Source organism: Telmatherina bonti (assembly GCF_933228915.1).
Source record: "Telmatherina bonti genome assembly, chromosome: 8".
In the NCBI taxonomy this organism is placed as follows: domain Eukaryota; kingdom Metazoa; phylum Chordata; class Actinopteri; order Atheriniformes; family Telmatherinidae; genus Telmatherina; species Telmatherina bonti.
In genome coordinates, this window is record NC_136626.1 from 23,071,809 (window position 1) to 23,090,592 (window position 18,784).

Below are 18,784 nucleotides of genomic sequence, written 5' to 3' on the forward strand. Positions count from 1 at the left end.
CAGTTGCCATTTCAGTGACTCATGTCTTTACTGCACTAAATCATCATTATTCTTTACTTTCCTTTTTACTTCACCTCACGCTCTCAGTTCCAACAAATAGTTTATAAATCACTTACCTGTATTAATTATTCTATCTAGTCAAATCGCAAAAAAATTTAGCGAACATACAAACCAATATGAAAACTAATGCACAACTGATTCTCATAAAGCCATGCCAGCTTGATGAACTGCAGTTTTTGATCTTATATAACACTGATGTCTTGTCTGTGAATCTGCATTTGTCTATGTGAGTGTGTTTTAGAGAGTGAAAGTATAAAGAAAACATAAAAAGGGGAGTTAAAAATGAGAGAGTACTCTGTGGGAGGCAGAGAGGCTTATATCAACTAAACCAACCAGAGCAGCACTGTAGGAGTTCCTCCGCACAATTCCTTATTCTGTCAAGACAATCCGCTGCACACACAAACACACATGCCACCCACTGCACAGCAGGGCATTGGAGCAGCTGTTGTAATTAATTGTCCTGCAGAATCAAAGTTATTCTTTGACTGGGCATTTATTTATCCCATGGATAATAACATATTTAACTGTTCTTTCTCTCCAGAGATGTGAACGGGTGACTAAACAATAATCAAGTGGCAACAATTTTAATCCATTTGCCTAAACTAACATTCACAGCAGTAAAAAAAAAAAAAAATTATATATATATATATATATATATATATATATATATATATATATATATATATATATATATATATATATATATATATATATATGTGTATATATATGTATATATATGTATATATATGTATATATATATATGTGTATATATATGTATATATATATATGTGTATATATATATATATATATATATATATATATATATATATATATATATATATATATATATATATATATATATATATATATATATATATGTATATATATATAATATAAGAAAAAGAAAAAAACATATTAAATGCATTAGTATATTTCTAAAGCAGATTAAGACACTGCTTTAAGAAAGTGGGAGTATGTGCTGGAAATTCTGACTTTTAAGGCATTTTCTAATAAAGAAACTTCACCTGAATCATATGTTGCTATAAAACCTGTAGTGGTTTAAGGCATTGATTAAGTCAGTGCTACCCAATCCAGGTCCGCAGGCCCTCCTGCCCTGCATGTTTTATAGAGAGCCCCATTTTTACACACTTGAATGAAATAAAGGGCTCGTTAACAGGCTACAAAGAACTTGATGAGAAAGTTCAGTAATCTGACTGGTGTTTTGGAGGAGGAACATGTCTAAAAAGTGCAGGGCAAAAAAAACAACAAAAAAAAACGTGCAGAGCAGGGAGCCTTAAGAACCTGGATGGGGAAACACTGGATTAAGTATTTCTAACGAATATACTTTACATATGTTTTCTTGCTGAAATGGTGAGAGTTCAGTCTGTTCGTGCTCCTGGGCTGCTGACCATCCTATCAGACACATCTTTAGTCATAAATCCAGATGATTTTGAAGTAATCCACCTGTATTTTCCAGTGCTTCTCACATAACATTTCAAACTGAAGTGTGTTAAAATCACTTGAGAAATCAAAACATGATTCTCACTTTGCTGCCTGATTTGTGCAAATGAGAGTGGGTTTGCTGAAGTACGTAGATGACTGCATCTCCAACTCCTATTTGGAAAAGCAAACTCATTGCTCATTGAGGAAAGCTGATAACAATCTTCCAATGACTTTATTGTGGGGCAACTTGTCTTCAATTACCACAGGCAGATTATGGAAACAAGTTGGGATATCTTCTAGAGCGAGCTTTATTTCTGACTCTGTTGTTTCATGCTAGTCATGTAACTCATAACATTACTAACCAAATAAAAAAAAACTGCTCCAGGGGTGCTGCGTTTTCTGGTCTTGTTTAATGGATCCTGTCAGCAAACAGGTGTCTTAAATCAACCTGCTATTGATGCCTCTAATTTCTTTAGAGTACTACTTGTAATAATGTGATGTGATAGCAATTTAGCTGCTAATAAAAGACAATAAAAAAAGAAAAACTGGAAACCCTAACAGTCCAAAGAAGAGACCTCAAACAATAAAATTAAAAGCATAACTTTAGCTACTGTTTGTATTTATGTATTTATTAGATATTTAAGTGAAGTAATCATCAGGTGTGATATTTTGATATCGTTTAGCAGCTTGACAGTGACATGGAACATAAGTCAGAGTGTTATCAGTATCACAGTGTGATGGCTGCCGCAACAGATTTGTCACACGGTGGGGAGCTGTCGGTTCTGCAGGGCATGTCATTGTTACTCACTTATCATGGCTGACAACTCAGAGCAGGGCATCATCTGTGTGACAGCTCCTAGTGACTAAAAGCGACTTTATTAGTTTGTGGAAACACCAGTAACCTCACAGATATTGGTCTCTGATATCAGTTGAGGGATTTAAAAAGTGACCACTAGCATTTTATTCAAGCCAACCCTCAAGAATCAACTAGAACCCAAACTCCCTTTGGGAAAAAACACAAAAAAGTAACTTGGAGAAATTTATGAAGCGCTGCAGAATACATTCAGAATGTTAGATCTGTTTTGTCAATGTTTTATACAAATCCTGGTCCTGGATAACCTGGTAAGTTTGGAGTGGTACCATGCTCATTTAAACTGATACAGACCAAAGAAGTAAACCCTGTTCCGCTTTAAAACTAAGCATCGCAGTCTTTATGCAAGTGAACGCTGCTCTGGTCCAGTGCACTGATAGTGAGAAAGCAAACATCCCACCCAGTGGAACGAAGAGAGGAAGTGTCAAAAGTTGCAGCATACAGAAAAATGTGGACATCTCGCCTTGCCTCTTCTGCTACTCGTACTTGACAGATTATGATGAAAACCACATTCGTTAGAATACCCTCATAAAAACAGAAACCCCAAGGCTAAACAAATATATTGTTTACTTGCTGTGAACAAGATGTTTTCGGCCCTGATCAGTCAGTGATCTTCATTTGTTTCTTGGTCAGCTGTAGTTTCAGGAGTATGCCACTGAGACCGCACTCTGTTAAATCAATACATTTTTAAATTGCTAAAAGGCTTTTTTTTTTTTTTTTTTCATTTGAGAAGTCTGGTTTTTAATACCATTGAATGATTGTGTTTGAATTATGAGACATACCTAACAAAGTCAGGATATAGATAAAAGAAAAATCCTGTTGGAATGAAGAGGGACAACTACAGGGAGGAAACATGTTGTCTGGCAAAATGATCCCTCCATCTGTGTTGACCAGGTAAAATCTGCCAAATTTAGCCTTCACCTTCTTCATCTCCATCGAAGAGGGGGTGAAAGTGTACAGACAGGCAGAACTGTTCACTGAATTTTTCTAAATGTTTTGTTGGTGTTTGCATTTTTTCTTTGTTGGTTTGAAATTTAACGTTATCCTTCCTGATTTTTATGGTCTAGCCACTAGTTCTTCTGTTCTATCAATATAAACCTTTTTCTCTTTACAAAGAGTATTGTTACTGCCTTCATAACCATTTAGAGGTTGATAAAATGTCCGTATTAAGGAGTGGCAAATAAACATTTTTATTCTGACATGCACAAAAATAAATTAAAGTGGTGAGAAGAGACCCAGTGAGCTCACCAAGTATTTTAAAATGTTTGTTTTGTTTTTTTTTTCTCCATGTAATGTAATGTAACAATTTCACATGGTGTATTTTAAGGTAAAACGCCTTTTCTACGTTTCTACATGTCTCACTACATTTCATCCTCAATTTTGTACAATGCAATGTACAATGCATTTAGATGAGTAGAACAGGGAAGTAAATAAGAACTCTGCAGATCAGACAGAGTTCGTAAGATGATTCCACAACCGGGCAACAACAGAGGAAGAGTCTAGCTCAGGGGTGCCCAAAGTGGGCCAAAATTGGCCCGCCGGCACTTTGCTTCTGGCACACTAGTCGTTTATATACCCTACAGAGCTTGAAGAAATGAAAATACTTTCAGTGTCATGAAATTCAATAAGACCAGACTCAGAGGGACCCTGACTGACTCACACCTCAATGACATACTCACGTTGTCAATGAGCCAGGTGCAACCTAACATGGAAAGACTGGCAATGTCAAAAGATCAACTTCATGTGTCCCACTAAGTATCAGCATGTTGCCTTGTTCAACATGTACTTTTTCTTGTTGTTGACATGTTACTCTTTGTTGCCGTTTAGTGGCTGTAATTATCGTTTCTTGCCCTTTTAGCTATGGCTTAATTGTCTCATTGCTACATTCATGTAACATTTTATTTGCCCAGATCTGAAAGAATACACTGTATTAGTTATTGAACAATAATTAAAATAACTCTGTGCATTTACTTGGGTTTCATCCTTAAAGCTGCAGCGTTTAGCCCGTGGCTCTCTGGATCACCACATTGTGGTGGAAAAGTGTTGGTGTCTTTCACTAGGAGAGCGTAACTGTTAGGATGAAGTGTAGCTCTGGATTAAGGAGTGAAGGTAGGCAGGAGCCATTTGGGTTATTTTCTTGCAGGTCAAAAGCAGAGCTTTGAATTTGATGCGTGCTGCAACTGGAAGCCAGTGAAGAGTAATTAGCAGCAGAATGACATGAGCTCTTTTGATCTGGTTGAAGACCAGATGTGCCGCTGCATTCTGAATCATCTGCAGAGGTTTAACCGAGCATGCAGGCGGTTCTGCCAGTAAAAAATTGTAGTAGTCAGTGCATGAAATGACCAGAGCCTGAACCAAGAGCTGTGTGTGTGTGTGTGTGTGTGTGTTCAGGTATGGTCTGATTGTCCAGATGTTGTAGAGATCAAATCGGTAAGTATAGTCAACCAAGGCAACATAGGCATTAAAGGTCAGCTGACTGTCTACCATGTCACCATGATTCCAGGCAGCAGACATAGGCACAAGTGTAATAGAATCGAACTGCACGCTTATTTGGGGAGGTAAGGAAGGATTGGCTGGACAGCAATAGGCTTGGTGTTGGACACATTTAGCTGAAGGTGGCGATCTTTCATCCATGCATGGATTTCAGCAAGGCAAGCTGATATTTTCATTGAGTCGGCTTTGTCGTCAAGGCGGAAGGAAAGGAAAAGCTTAGTGTCACCTGCATAGCACTGGTAGGAGAAGCCATGAATGTTAATGCCTGCACCGAGTGAGGAGGTGTACAGTGAAAAGAGAAGAGGGCCCTGAGGCACCCATGTTTTCAAACCATGCTATTTGGACCCTAAGACGTAAGGACCCAAGTGTAAAGAGACCCGTCTTTAGTTCTGGTTTCCTTTTTTATTTTGGAGTTTTCTTCCCTTATGTATTCTGTTTATCTTCCCATTTCCTGTTCATTAGTTCACCTGGTTTGCTTTAGTCAGTTTGAATGCGTTTATTTGCATTCACACTATTGTTTTCCTGTTTTTCTCTTTTGGCACTTAACTCTTTAACCATTTGTGCCATTTCAGCCATTCAAATATTAATCTCTTCGGTACATTAAGGAGAATTATGTTATGACTTTTGTCATAGCAAACTTGTGTAGTTTTTCAGATATTTAGCGTTTTGTAAAAATAACTTGTGATTGGAGGACAAGCCTTCAAACCAAATACGGATTGGACATTGAAAAAAATTCAGCTCCGCTATTGGTCAGTTACAGTTGATGTAACCCTGTTACATCAAGTCAGCTCAGTGCCTCGATTTTGCCATTCTAAACAAGCAGTTTAGGACACTTTTCAATCATAACTTGTTTATTTTCATTAGAACTACAGACAACATATTTATTGCTCTGCAACTAATAAATTACAGACAAACTTGCATATTAACCTACTAATGTATTGTAGTCCATTAGGAATTGGTGGGTGGAGCTTCCCAGCATGCCTTGGGGATTCGCTTGCTGTTTGCACCAGTTTCCAGTGTCTGGTACATTGACGCCATATAACACTGACTACTTTCAGTCTGCACATCTGTTGTAGAGTTTCACAACAGCCATGTACAAATAGAAATGCTCCTGTATCTAAAACTTATTTGTGCTGCTTTGAAACCAGTAAATTCTATAGAAATTCATGGTGGAACTTCACTTTTTTATTGAAGCTGCTTCCAATCACACTGTGTCAAGTTACATGATTGCTCCTTGCTGAGTTCTTCAACCATCAGCATCTGTTTTAAACCATCTGTTTATTACTTTCTAAATGAGCATAGTTGGTGTCAGCTAAGTCTTTTTGCAATTTATTTTCAAAAGTTTTGGCACACTTTCCTATTGGATTTAATGGGAAAATGTGTCCAAACTTTTGACTGGTAGTGTACATGATGATGCATAGTCGCATGCAGTCAGGAAGAAGAAGAAGCAGAAAGTTTGTAGGCTGATTCCCATTGGTATGGAAAGAAATGAGAAAGAGCCAAACGAGAGGAGTTAAAGGTGTGAAACCCACAAGAATAATTATATTTCTATATTTACATTGATGATGATGTGCTATTTTAATCTTCCTCATGTTTCCTCATTCTCCCCCGTCTCTTTTTCTTTTCTTTTTCTTAATTAAAACAGATGACACTTTTTGTCTGCTAACACTACAGACATGACTAATTCTCAGCCTTCCTTCACAGAACTGCGTCTGTGTTGTTACAACATCTGATAAGATGCAGAACCCCTGTAGAGCAAATTAAAATACATAAACATCACACTTAAACTTGACACTTGAACTTCTTCAGATTATATATTTTTCACATTTTGGGATTTTGCTCAGCAGTCATGCTGGAAGTTATCTGAAGACTCAAGTAAAAGACAGTGAAACAAGACAGCCAGGCTGGTTCTAAATGATGTTATTACCGAAATGTTGTCATGGTAAATGGCAGGCTTTCTGGTGGCAGGGGTTAGTTAAAAGGATCAAGCTCAGAATCCACAGTGGACATGAAGACAGTCTGAGATTTTAGTTTGTAGAGTTTTTTTTCTTTGCTTTGTAGAATTTCAGTTTGTGTTTGCTGATGTATTGAAGCGCTGTTATTAGTGACAATGACTTTTTCCAGCTTTGACTCCCACCAAAGACTCAGTCGGCTGTTAATTCAGTGATATCAATCACTGATATTCAAAAGCTTATTTCTGCCTTATCTATATATACAATAGATTATTAACTCATCATAACTGGTCAGTTGAAAAATATTTCAAATGAGTGGGTATACTGTATGTCTCCGAACCTTTGGCTGGTATATATAAACTAGAGATGTTCTGTACTGACTTTTATAGCAATATCCTGTATACTGATTTTGTCCAGCTCCTAGTTTCCGATACTGATATCAACCAATACCAATATTTTTTGGAGTGAATTGTGCCAAACAATCACAAATATCTGGAAAAGTGGTATTCCCTATATTTTGACATTTTGAGTTAGAGGATACTTATCTGAAGAATTTGATGTATAATATGTGCATGTTTTGTAAATGCTGTCATTAAAAAAGTAAAAACCGATGATAATTTCCAATGTTGCATTTTATTGTTGATATCAGCCAATAATATGGATATGCTGATAATACTGAGCAATCGCTAGCATAAACTAAACACAAAAAGCAAATAGATTTGTGTTTGGATGATTATGTTGCCAGTTGTTATTGTATAATACATAGTTAGTAAACCTGTTTAGTCACCTGTAGAGCGAGGAATAACTTGTGAGAGTCATACTTCTAAGAAATGCGCAACACTGTTAAACATCTGGGTCAAGCCCTCAAAAATAGCAAATGCCAAAATCTCCTTACTGTAATTCTGTGAGAATTCAGGTGAAAGGGGAATAAATGAGTGTCCATGTCAGTGGAAAATGGCAAAAAAGTAAAAGAATCAGAGGTGAGGTATAAGTGGAGAATAAGTTTTTCAAAAAAGAGAAAGGAAAGAAGGGACGGATGGATGAAAAGCAACATACGAGAATATATAGGAAAAGGATCCAGGAGGGCAGACTAATGAGGGACCATGGGGTGAGATCAACAGATAGTGTTTTCTTCTTCCATCACTCTGCAAGCAGAAGGCCACAGAGGTGTGTTAAAAGAGCAGAGGGAGTTAGAAAGATGAAACAAGGCGAGCAAAGTGAAAATGGAACTTTTGAACGAGTCAGGCTTTGTGCTGCAGATAAATCTGTGTTTGTTTGACGTGTCCGTGAGCTTTCTCCAGTGTAAGTGTCGTGTCCTCCCTTGATGGAGCTGCTTTCTTTGTTCTCTTCCTAAATAGCAGTTGTCACAGCCATCCTCCCACACACAGGGAAACAGCCAAAAGTACCCAAAAAACATCCTTGTTGTTTTCTGTGTGTTCTTTGCCTGCTGGAGACCCTCACATCATCATACTCAATATCTAAGCTCTGCAGCTGTCTTCCAACAGTGTGCGTGTCTACTTGTTGAAGCATCTCCAAGCAGCTTACAAAGCATAAAATTGTTGCATTCATGCAATAATCCTGTTCTGTGTTTCTTTCTTATATTTGTGTGGGTTTACATATGCACATTTAGGATCCTGGCAGCAGCAGGGGCTCATATGAATATTTCAGTGGACCTGAGGACACTGAGGGCTGTGAGAGTACTACGACCCCTCAAACTGGTCTCAGGCATCCCCAGTGAGTATCACATGCTCTATTGTCCCGTAGCGTTCCCTTTTATGCATGTTTGCATGTTCTGCTTATAAAACACCAATACATATTCTGTCCTGCTAATATATGACCACAAAGTTGGTTGTTATTTTTCTAACTAGAGATTGTACTGGATTATTTTTAAAAAAAGAAAAAAAATCTAATACTTTTTCATCCTATATTTTCCCTTTTATCCTTAAAAAGTCATCTTAATGTCATTTCCTTTAGGCTTCTGTTTAAAACTGAGACCATTTCTCTAATTGGGACTTCTTGCAGATATGCTTTCACATGCACTGAGTTGGTCACTGTGTGCTCTATGTTCAGGTCTGCAGATAGTCCTGAAGTCGATAATGAAGGCCATGATCCCTCTGCTGCAGATTGGTCTGCTGCTGTTTTTTGCAATCCTCATGTTTGCTATCATTGGCCTGGAGTTTTACAGTGGCAAACTGCACAAGACCTGCGCACCACAGGATGGAATACTTGGTAAGACGTTATTATGAAATTGATTATAAAAACGTATTTGTAACGTATTTTGTACGTGTATGCATTTTCTATTTTATTTTTCCTCATCTGACTTACTATCTGTATGTGTTTGTGCACATCCAATAATTCTTGACTTTTTATGAGTAATTTCTGGGCATTTACCAAGTCAAAGAAAGGCCATCTGGTCTATCTTTTCAACTTATGAAAGGATTTATGTTTAATTTAAGAAGAAAGATGCAAACAGTTTTTGTGGTCTATGAAAACTTTATGAATCAAGTGGAAGGTTTTTATATAAAACTTCCTTAGTACAACTTAATAACAAATTAGGACAATTCCTAAAAAGACATTGTTAAATGAGGCCCAGAGGCCTCAACAGGTATGCTACATTGCTGATATACTGAAAGGGAGTCAAATCATTGCTTGAATATCTATCTAAGTGTCCTTGGACAGACACTGAACCCTGTGTTATACCCTAAAGTGTGTGTGTGTGTGTGTGTGTGTGTGTGTGTGTGTGTGTGTGTGTGTGTGTGTGCGAATGAATGAACGTGTAATTGTGTAATGTAGTATGTAGTGAAAAGCGCTTTGAGTAGTCAACAGGACTGGAAAAGCGATATCCAATTATTAGGGCTGTGACGATATGCTTTTGTCCTGATTCTATTCGATTCTGATACTTTGGGCGTCAATTCGATTTAAATTGCGATTCTCACGATTCTTCGATATTGCTGATTTTTGTAGATTAAAAAAAATATATATATATACATTTTTTAAATGAAAAAATCAATAAAAACAATAAAATGTCCAAAAAAAAATTATAGTGTATTATTTGTATTTATTTGATTTTTTTTTTTAACAAAAAAAAAAGCAATTTTAAAATTTTGAAGCAAAAAATCCCAGTATTCGATTTTTTCGATTCGATTTTCCACCCCTACTCAGCATTGTCAGTTTACCATTTATCACAATGTGGAGACATAAAATTGTATTTCAAACCATGTTTAACTTCAACTTAGTCACATAAATTGTTAAAAGTAACCAAGTTTCCCCTCTTGCAATTTATTTTATTGTATAAGTGTGTGTGTGGGTGTGTGTATCGCTATCATGAATATTTACACAGCCTTTTTGGCTGATTCTCTACTGTAGTGTCATAAACATGAATGTGTACACACATGCATTTACACACATTGCATCCCAGGGTGCACCTGGAGGCTTGATCAAACCTAACCAGCCGTGTTGTCCTGTATAATTAAAACCAACAATGCAGTGCATGACAATAGCTCATTGTTCATTCATAGCTGTCATTAACCTCCAAGCTCACCCCGTTTCACTTAACCTGAACAGACAATTAGATATCACACACAGACTGAAGGCATATTTTCTGTCTTCAGATGGTCACATTAATTCTCAGACAACAGACATCACTGCTTACTAGTAAACTTGCTTTAGATGGAGCCTAAAAACAATAAAAGAGAAAAGACTGTATTCCTTCTCAACTTTATCATTTAATTGAAAACATGAAGTAGTGTATCTGGTTGAAATCTGTGGTGTTTTGTATGATGTGTAAGATTCAGTGTCTCTCCACCTTTTTATTCAGAAAACGAGACAGTGGACTCGTCTGAGTATGAGTTCCCATGTGGCGTTCGTCAGTGTCCAGACAAATACATCTGCAACAAAACCTGGATTGGGCCTAATGATGGCATCACCCAGTTTGACAACATCCTGTTTGCTGTTCTCACTGTTTTCCAGTGTATAACCATGGAGGGATGGACCACCGTACTCTACAACGTAAGATAGCTCACACGTTTTTGGTTGGGTTGGTTTTTTTTTAGGCAAGTTGTGTTGTTTATTATTCCATTAAATCCTGACGGCCAGGTAGTTTTGGTCACATCACATTAATGGTTGCTAAGTTTATGCAAACCCTCCTCATTTGTGTTGGGTAATATGCCCATGAATGGAGCGAAAGGAGAAGGAAATAGATTTTGGATTTGTAACTTCCAAGTGCCATGTTGAATCTTGCTTTAACACTTAAATGTATTCTATATCTTATTAGGAATGTAATCTAAACTATAGGCATCCATAGACCTCTTTTCTATGTGGAATTTGAATCTTTTTGCTTTGCTTTTCACACACTGAGAATTTAAAATGAATGTTATCGCCATAACTGCACCCATGCCTATAAGTTACATCTTTGCATGTATACCGTACATGGGATGACATGATCGTGTTTGATTAATATGTCCTGGTGCTCCTGAATGACTGTTTGTTACTAAACCACAACTAAAAGTGCTGCAATGTCAAACAGTAAGAGCTAGTTTTGAATAAAAAGAAGCCTGGCAATGACAGAAGTGGTGAAAAACAGTTTAAGAAAATGAGTAAAAGTCTGCTACATACTCTATGAAAGGCCCCGAGAAGAAAATAGCGTCATTTTGTTCTTGCAGACGTAGTTGAAGACAATTCTTGATATTTGAGGTGGACATGGTTAACAAAGAAAAGTGTAAAGTGGACAGTTGCCGCTTCTGCATTTTTACTGATGCAGGTTAAAAAGATTGTTTTAATAAAACAGCTGATCAAGGGGCGAGAAAGTCAAAAATGTTTTACAATATGTGGCATTTAAACACACAGACCCAGCTGAATGCAAAATCTGCCCTGCCGCAGATGAAGTTAAATATGAAATAACAGTGTTATTCCACAGTTTTTCGTTGCAGACAAAGCTTCAAGTGCAGCATAAATGGACCAAACAAAAAACGAATGACAGCAAGCGAAACTAGCCGTAATGTTCAGTGTGTAGAACAAATCATTAGTAATCATGTACTTATTATTATTATTATTATTATTATTATTATTATTATTATTATTGGGAAGTGAAATAAAGTAAGAATGTAGGAATCTAAAAGACAAAACCAAAGAAAAACAAAGAAACAAGTAACACAAGACCCATATAAGGAATATAACAAACCCCCATAAACTGTGACAGAGAATATTGTTTCTCACAAGTCAGGGGCACTAAAAATCTATTTGCTATGGCTGGTAGATATTAGTCTTCTGCTAAAACCCATGAGCCGTGAAGGTATACAACAAACATTGTAGCACAGTGTGTCTCAAAGAGATGTGTTCAAAAATGTGGTTTGAAAGCAGCAATAATGCTAGTTCCTGCTGCATATGCTTCATAATAATGTGAGTTTGAGGAAAAGGAACAGGCAGAAGCACATTGAAGATATGAAGCAAAGGTGCTCCTTGTAAATTTGATATGACACGTTCTCAAATTGTTAAATATAGAATATACTGTATTAAACAATGCTGATTTTTCTGGGGTTTTTTTTCCCAAAATTTTTACTTTATTACTTTATTTACTTTATTAGGGGGTTGAAGCATTTTTACTTTTTAAAATCATATAAATTAATTTGTCTTAAGGTCAGTTATGGTGATGAGAAAATTAAAATACACATTATAATGTAATTTATTGCTGAAAATTATACCAACATTTTCTACACGGTGCCATGTTCTGTGACTGTCGGAGCCACCAGCTTAGGAAATCCCACACCTACAGAAAGATATTCGAGGTACCCTCTGCATTCAAATCCAATATACTGTCGCTATCTCTCAAAAGTGAGAAAAGAATTTAGGCAATGAATATATATAAAACATCTGGCAAACAGCACTGAGTTTGATTAGATCTATTTTCACATGCAGCAGGTTGAAAGACACTCAGTGTAGAATAAATCACAGGCTCGCTATAACCCCCTGTTACCTTACACACTATATAACATCAATGAAGGTGCATACAGGGGATGATGAGAGGGGGAACATATTTTCATTGTTTTGGTAAAATAAAAAGATTTCCAGATTCTGGACTCATGTTTAAGATGTGATCAGTGACAACAAATAAAAAACAATGACAGTGTAGCAGCTCCTGACCAAACATCAGGAGGCTACAAGTTGTGAGTGAGATCAGGTTGCAGGATATTGCTTTCAGGGAGCAGGATATGTTCCATCTCTGGCAGCAGACCTTGAGCATTTGCCCAAACACTTGCACATTGCTTTTCAGCCTTGATTTGACTGAGACTAAACCTTTTTTGATGATTTAGACTAATGATGCCCTGGGCCCCACCTGGAACTGGCTCTACTTCATCCCTCTAATCATTATTGGCTCCTTCTTTGTCCTGAACCTGGTACTGGGAGTCCTCTCTGGGTAGGTCTTAAGGCACTTTGTCACACAGAAGGAGAATATAGTTTTGTTCATTTTTCATTGTCATAATTCTTGTCACGTTGACTTCATTGTCAACAGCAGACTTAATGATATCCACTTCTGCCGTTCAAGAGCAAATGTCTGTTTTGGGTGTTCCTACGTGAGTTGTTTTTTGTTTGTTTTGTTGAGGTGATGAGCAACAAAACAGAGTTGCCTGTTGATTTAGGATCTTGGATGCCAGACAGTAAAATATTCTAGGTTGTTTTGCATTTTTGCCTTTTGTTAGAGCGGTCACCAAACTAACTTCTGCTAGTCAAACAGTTTGAATGTGTGGATTTATATACAGTTAGTTTTCCATTGAAAGGGATGACACATTTTATGATGTCTGCAATTTTATAACGTGGATTGATTTATTATTTACAGGGAATTTGCCAAAGAGAGGGAGAGAGTTGAAAATCGCAGAGCTTTCATGAAGCTGAGACGCCAGCAGCAGATTGAGAGAGAGCTCAATGGCTACCGCGCCTGGATCGACAGAGCAGGTGGATTTACTCCCAGTCACAGACCAGCTTCTACTTTAGAGAAAAAGAAAACTGTTACAGTTTTTCTGAATAACCCTGCCCACAGTTTTGTTTTGTTTTTTTGTTTTTTTTTTTTGTCCTTGTTTGTTTGGTTTTGTTTTTAACAACCCATATTGTAAATATACTGAAATATCTTTTTCCACATGAAGAAGTAAAGCTGAATTCTGATAATCCTTTTTGCTTTCTAGAGGAAGTCATGTTGGCGGAAGAGAACAAGAATCCAGGGCCTTCTGCTCTAGATGGTAAGTAATCAGATAGATTTGTTTTTGCTGGTCTTGGTTGGCAGATTGTCTTTCTGATGATTCATAAAGGCTGCTCAGGCATTTGCCAATTCAGTATGTGCTACTTTTTGTTTTTTTATTTATGTCATAGTTATGTTTTGATCAAATAAATCACAATCTACCTGCATGGCTCAGAGGATTGTTGTTGGTCAAGTTCTGGTTGCTGTTGGGAAATTTGAGAGGTTTATGTTAAATTCTGTGAATAGTCAAAGTCCCCAACAGATGGGATAGGCTACAGGACCTAATTTGGAAAAAGGGTGGCCGCATTTTCTTCACCACTTCTACATGTTTACTTTAAAAGCATATCAGTCAGCAGCTCCATACATGTTAAGTTAATTGGGTTCATATGTTATACAGGATGAGTATCTATGAAGTCTGATGTTCAGCATCAATGACCATTTCCTGTGAAGTAACACCAGCATCTACAATGGATTTTAGATCTTAAAAAGGAATATCACGATAACATTTCCTTTCCAAGTATGGAAACCAACATGTCTGTTGTATTAGAGAGTATACTGTAATAAATTTTGCTTTTCATAGTTTCATGTGGGGATCTATGTGCTAAAGTTAATTAACTGATAATCCTTACAATCCCACCTCAACAATTGCACCATCTGTCTCTCACACTGTTTTGCCTTAAGTGACCTTAAGTTGGAAGGTAAAGCAAGTCTGTTCTTATTGGTCAAACTGTCTGACAAAAGATTGGCAGTTTTTTAATGTTTTAATAGTTTTGATTCTTTAGAGCATGCAAGCTGTCAGATGTTAACTAAACTACTAAGTTTATCTGCACATTACTGGTCTAGAGTTAAATACAAAGCAAGGAGGACTTTATACAATGGTTGCTGTTTTTGTACACTGTCAGATATGCGATAACCTAAACCCAGTTCTGGCCAGAGTCTGAAATATTCCACCAAACAGCAGCTTATATAAGCTTAATGCCTGAAAGAGCAGTGAGCATTTTTAGACACTCACAGTTATGTAAAAGTAAGATAATTTTTACAAAAATTAAAAGTAGGAATATTTACAGCAGACATTTGCTTTGTTCTACCAGGACAAGCAGATGTTATATGCTTAAAATTTAATAAAATAACTTTAAGCATACAACATTGCAATAATTACTACAAGTAGTAATTACTGCGTATTATCTGTAATTACTGAGTAATTTGTTCTTTGTTTCTATAAAATTACCACACAACTGCTATATATTTACCAATAATGTAAAGTGCTACCACGTTTTTTTAGATGTGCAAAATTGAAAGTGGTTTATTTGAGGTACTGTTGACATTTTCCTTGTACTTCAACTGCCTGTACTTCAACGACAAGCCAACCGGACTAATGTAAAAAATGGTATGATGTAAATATGGAGCTGCCCAGATTGTGTAGCTGCTGTGTTGTGTTTCTTTCACACGGCTACCTAACACCATAACATCTTTCACAAGAACTGTTGTTGCAAGACGGAGAGCATTAAGATTAAAGCTGCTATCAGTCACACAGCTACGTGCTGCTCTGACCCTCTCAACTCTGCACTGACCTCTTTTCCTCAGTAAATCAGCTGGGTTTTTTTTTTGGTTTTTTTTTATTAAATGTTAATTGATTGGCAGCTCTCAGGAGTCTCCCAGAGTGGAGCACAGGTGGTGCTTATGGTGAGAACTGTCCTCTCTTTTACCATACAAACTTCACAATCCATTTTAACACACACACACACACACACACACACACACACACAGCCAGCAAAGAACATACAAGCAAACATTTTGACAAGCACACTCTGAGATGTTGAAGGAAAATTATGCAACAGGAACCCGTAGTAGATCCAAACAGTGTCTCTTGTTGTGATGGAAATAAATGCAGAAGCTCTGATAGCTTTGATTATAAAGAAAGGCGGCGCTCTGTAGTTTCCGTAGCAACCGCTGGTCTGAAAAGGCAGCAGCAGGGAAGTGCTTGTAAATGTGTGTGTGTATGTGTGTTGACAGGATTCAATCTTCCTGCCCTTAGCAAACACTGCTCTGTGTGAAAATGGCAGCAGCATTTTCATGTACATGTGTGTAGATGCGTGTTCGATCGGTGGCTTATTAAAAAGTCCCCAAGCAAATATTGACTGCAAGTAGATTCAGAAATCACAAAGTAACAGAGGTGTGAGTGAGGATAGGATAGGATGAAGGTAGGCATGTACACATCCATTTCTAAAGGGCAAAACACGTTCATCACGCTCTGTTTGGCATGTGTGCACTGCACGTTTTGTTCCTATTTAGTGGCAGCACTTGAACATGTCTCATAGGAGAAATGCATGGACCGTTAAGTCACCTCAGAGCATGGTTTGCCTGTGAAGAATATCTTAAGACTCCACTGGAAGGTTATTTGGATAATTTCGTCAACATGAAATGATAATTTTTTTCATTTAGCCACAGCATTATTAAGCTCAACATTCACTCTCAGCTAATTCTTAACATTATTATTTCTAAGCAGCTGAGCTTTTCTTTCTATTTCATATTTCTCTCACTGTATTATTTGATTTCTCCACTTACATCTTGCCTTGGTCCAACCATGAATGTCTTTGAGCAGGGTGAGGGTGGTTGTACACAAGGCTTTTTTGCAGCCAGACAAACAAAAAGCAAAAAAAAAAAAAAAATCATAAAATTATTCAACCTGGCGCAATATAAGTGAAGGATTAACAGTCTTGTCTCCCGGCCCTCACTGTGCGTTTGTCCCGTTCTCACAGGAAGTGTTAATTAAACAGTTTGCAGAGCTTGTGGGGATTTTATGCTCAGGCTGCTCTGTTTTCAGTGTTAAAAAGAGCCACCACCATTAAGAGGAGAGGCATGGATGTGCGTCAAGGGCAACCTGGGGAGGAGCAATATGGTGACATCTCCTCTGTGGGTGAGTTGGAGTCCAAATGGGCTCTGAAAGTGCATGGAAAGTGTAAAGTATATAAAAGGCAGGCAAGCTGAGCACTGGTGTAATTTTGAAAATGTATTTGTTGTTGTAGTCAACGTCACGGTGGTGTGTTCAAGACTCAAAATGTGAGCAAAAGTACTTGCTGTGCGAATACTTGTCAACCATAGTTGCTGTTTGCATCCCACCCGAAGGTATGCCCATGGCTGTATCAAGCATCAGAAGTGCAAAACGAGGCCCAACTGCATATTTCCGCCGTAAGGAGCGTCTCCTGCGCATTTCTATCCGGCGTGTGGTGAAGACGCACACTTTCTACTGGACGGTGCTTGGCCTTGTGGCTCTCAATACACTGTGTGTAGCCATAGTTCATCACAACCAGCCTGTGTGGCTGACTAACTTCCTCTGTAAGTCACATTGTGGAAAATAAGAGGAGACTGAAATCACTGTTTCTGCTAATTGGGATTATTTTAGCAGCTGTGATGTATCACATTCCAGATTTTCTTTTTATTTGGATATCTGTTTTTGTTTTCTTGCAGACTATGCAGAGTTTCTGTTCCTGGCCCTGTTTCTGACTGAGATGTTCCTGAAGATGTACAGCCTGGGGCCTCGCCTGTACTTTCATTCTTCTTTCAACTGCTTTGACTGCAGTGTCAGTACTCTAGCTTCCTTTTTGCTTATATGTTATTTAAATGTAATATACTTAGGTTCTAAAATTGTGTAGCACAAGGGCTTTATCCTTTATGAGCATCTCTGCACCATCTTTTTCTCCTGTTTGTCACTGTTCTGTTGCTTTGTCTTTGTCCCCTGTTATTTTAACAAAAATGTAATTCTTTGTATACACTGTATGATATTATAGGTAATTGTTGGCAGCATCTTTGAAGTGCTGTGGGGTTTCTTCAGGCCTGGAACTTCCTTTGGCATCAGTGTTCTGCGTGCACTTCGTCTGCTGAGGATCTTCAAAATCACCAAGTTAGTCCTGCAGTGTTGTCATTTGTAGGGAGATCACAGTGACTAGAATGCACATTTCACAGGTTCCCATCACAGTTTTTGATTTGTTTATTGAGAGAAATAGAGGGAAGGGAAACAACTTTGCACATATTTTCTGACTTGGCAAAGATAAAATTAAGTGACTTCCTAAATGATCATGAACTGTGTCTGCAAATATTGTAATCATGTGACTGACAACGTCTTCCCAGATAGGATTTTATTAACATATTCCCAGAGATAAGAGTGATTCCTGAAGAAGTGTTTAATTTTCCTCTTTTGTGAGTCCATAGCCATTGTATTTCTTTCATCATTAAAAGTTCATTTCTGCTTCAAACGCTACTTCTACAAAATTACAGCCATAATAACACTTAAACTTCTACCTTCTAATAACATCACACACCTACATTTATACACATCAAAAGAGGCTAATGGACTTTTGCCGTTTTCTTTTTTAATTGCTTCAGATTCACTTTAATGTTGGATGACATCTAGCTACTGATGACTGAAAACTGGTTGCAGAATCAGCTAACATACTGGTGTCATTTGTGCCTTTCTATGTCTCTCATTGATATCAGGTCAAGGAGGGATGTGGGGTATTCTATAATTATTGAATTTAATTTAGCATTAAACACTTATGTTTGATTTAATGAACAGACACCACGCACAACTGTACTGCATTTGTCAATCCAAACAATGGATTGAAAAAAGCAGCGCAAATAATGTGCAAGAATGAAAACTATAGGACTTCCTTTTCTTATTGTTGCTGCTTTTCCTCATCTGGATCAGTGTCTGTGGTTCCAGAGTAACAATTTTCTCTG

General features: G+C 37.4%; 1 protein-coding gene across 1 annotated transcript in view; it reads left to right on the top strand.

The window, feature by feature from the left end:
• The window catches only part of cacna1ea (calcium channel, voltage-dependent, R type, alpha 1E subunit a), a gene marked incomplete at both ends in the record, with an annotated part of 97,594 nt that overhangs the window by 50,246 nt on the left and 28,564 nt on the right, over positions 1-18,784 (top strand). Inside the window, 11 exons of the mRNA XM_079244965.1 lie at positions 8,450-8,553; positions 8,890-9,048; positions 10,637-10,827; positions 13,128-13,231; positions 13,652-13,767; positions 13,995-14,048; positions 15,689-15,730; positions 16,872-16,964; positions 17,174-17,383; positions 17,516-17,628; positions 17,836-17,948. Of these exons, the coding sequence (XP_079101091.1) occupies positions 8,450-8,553; positions 8,890-9,048; positions 10,637-10,827; positions 13,128-13,231; positions 13,652-13,767; positions 13,995-14,048; positions 15,689-15,730; positions 16,872-16,964; positions 17,174-17,383; positions 17,516-17,628; positions 17,836-17,948 (1,299 nt within the window). The remainder of the gene's footprint in view (positions 1-8,449; positions 8,554-8,889; positions 9,049-10,636; positions 10,828-13,127; positions 13,232-13,651; positions 13,768-13,994; positions 14,049-15,688; positions 15,731-16,871; positions 16,965-17,173; positions 17,384-17,515; positions 17,629-17,835; positions 17,949-18,784) is intronic.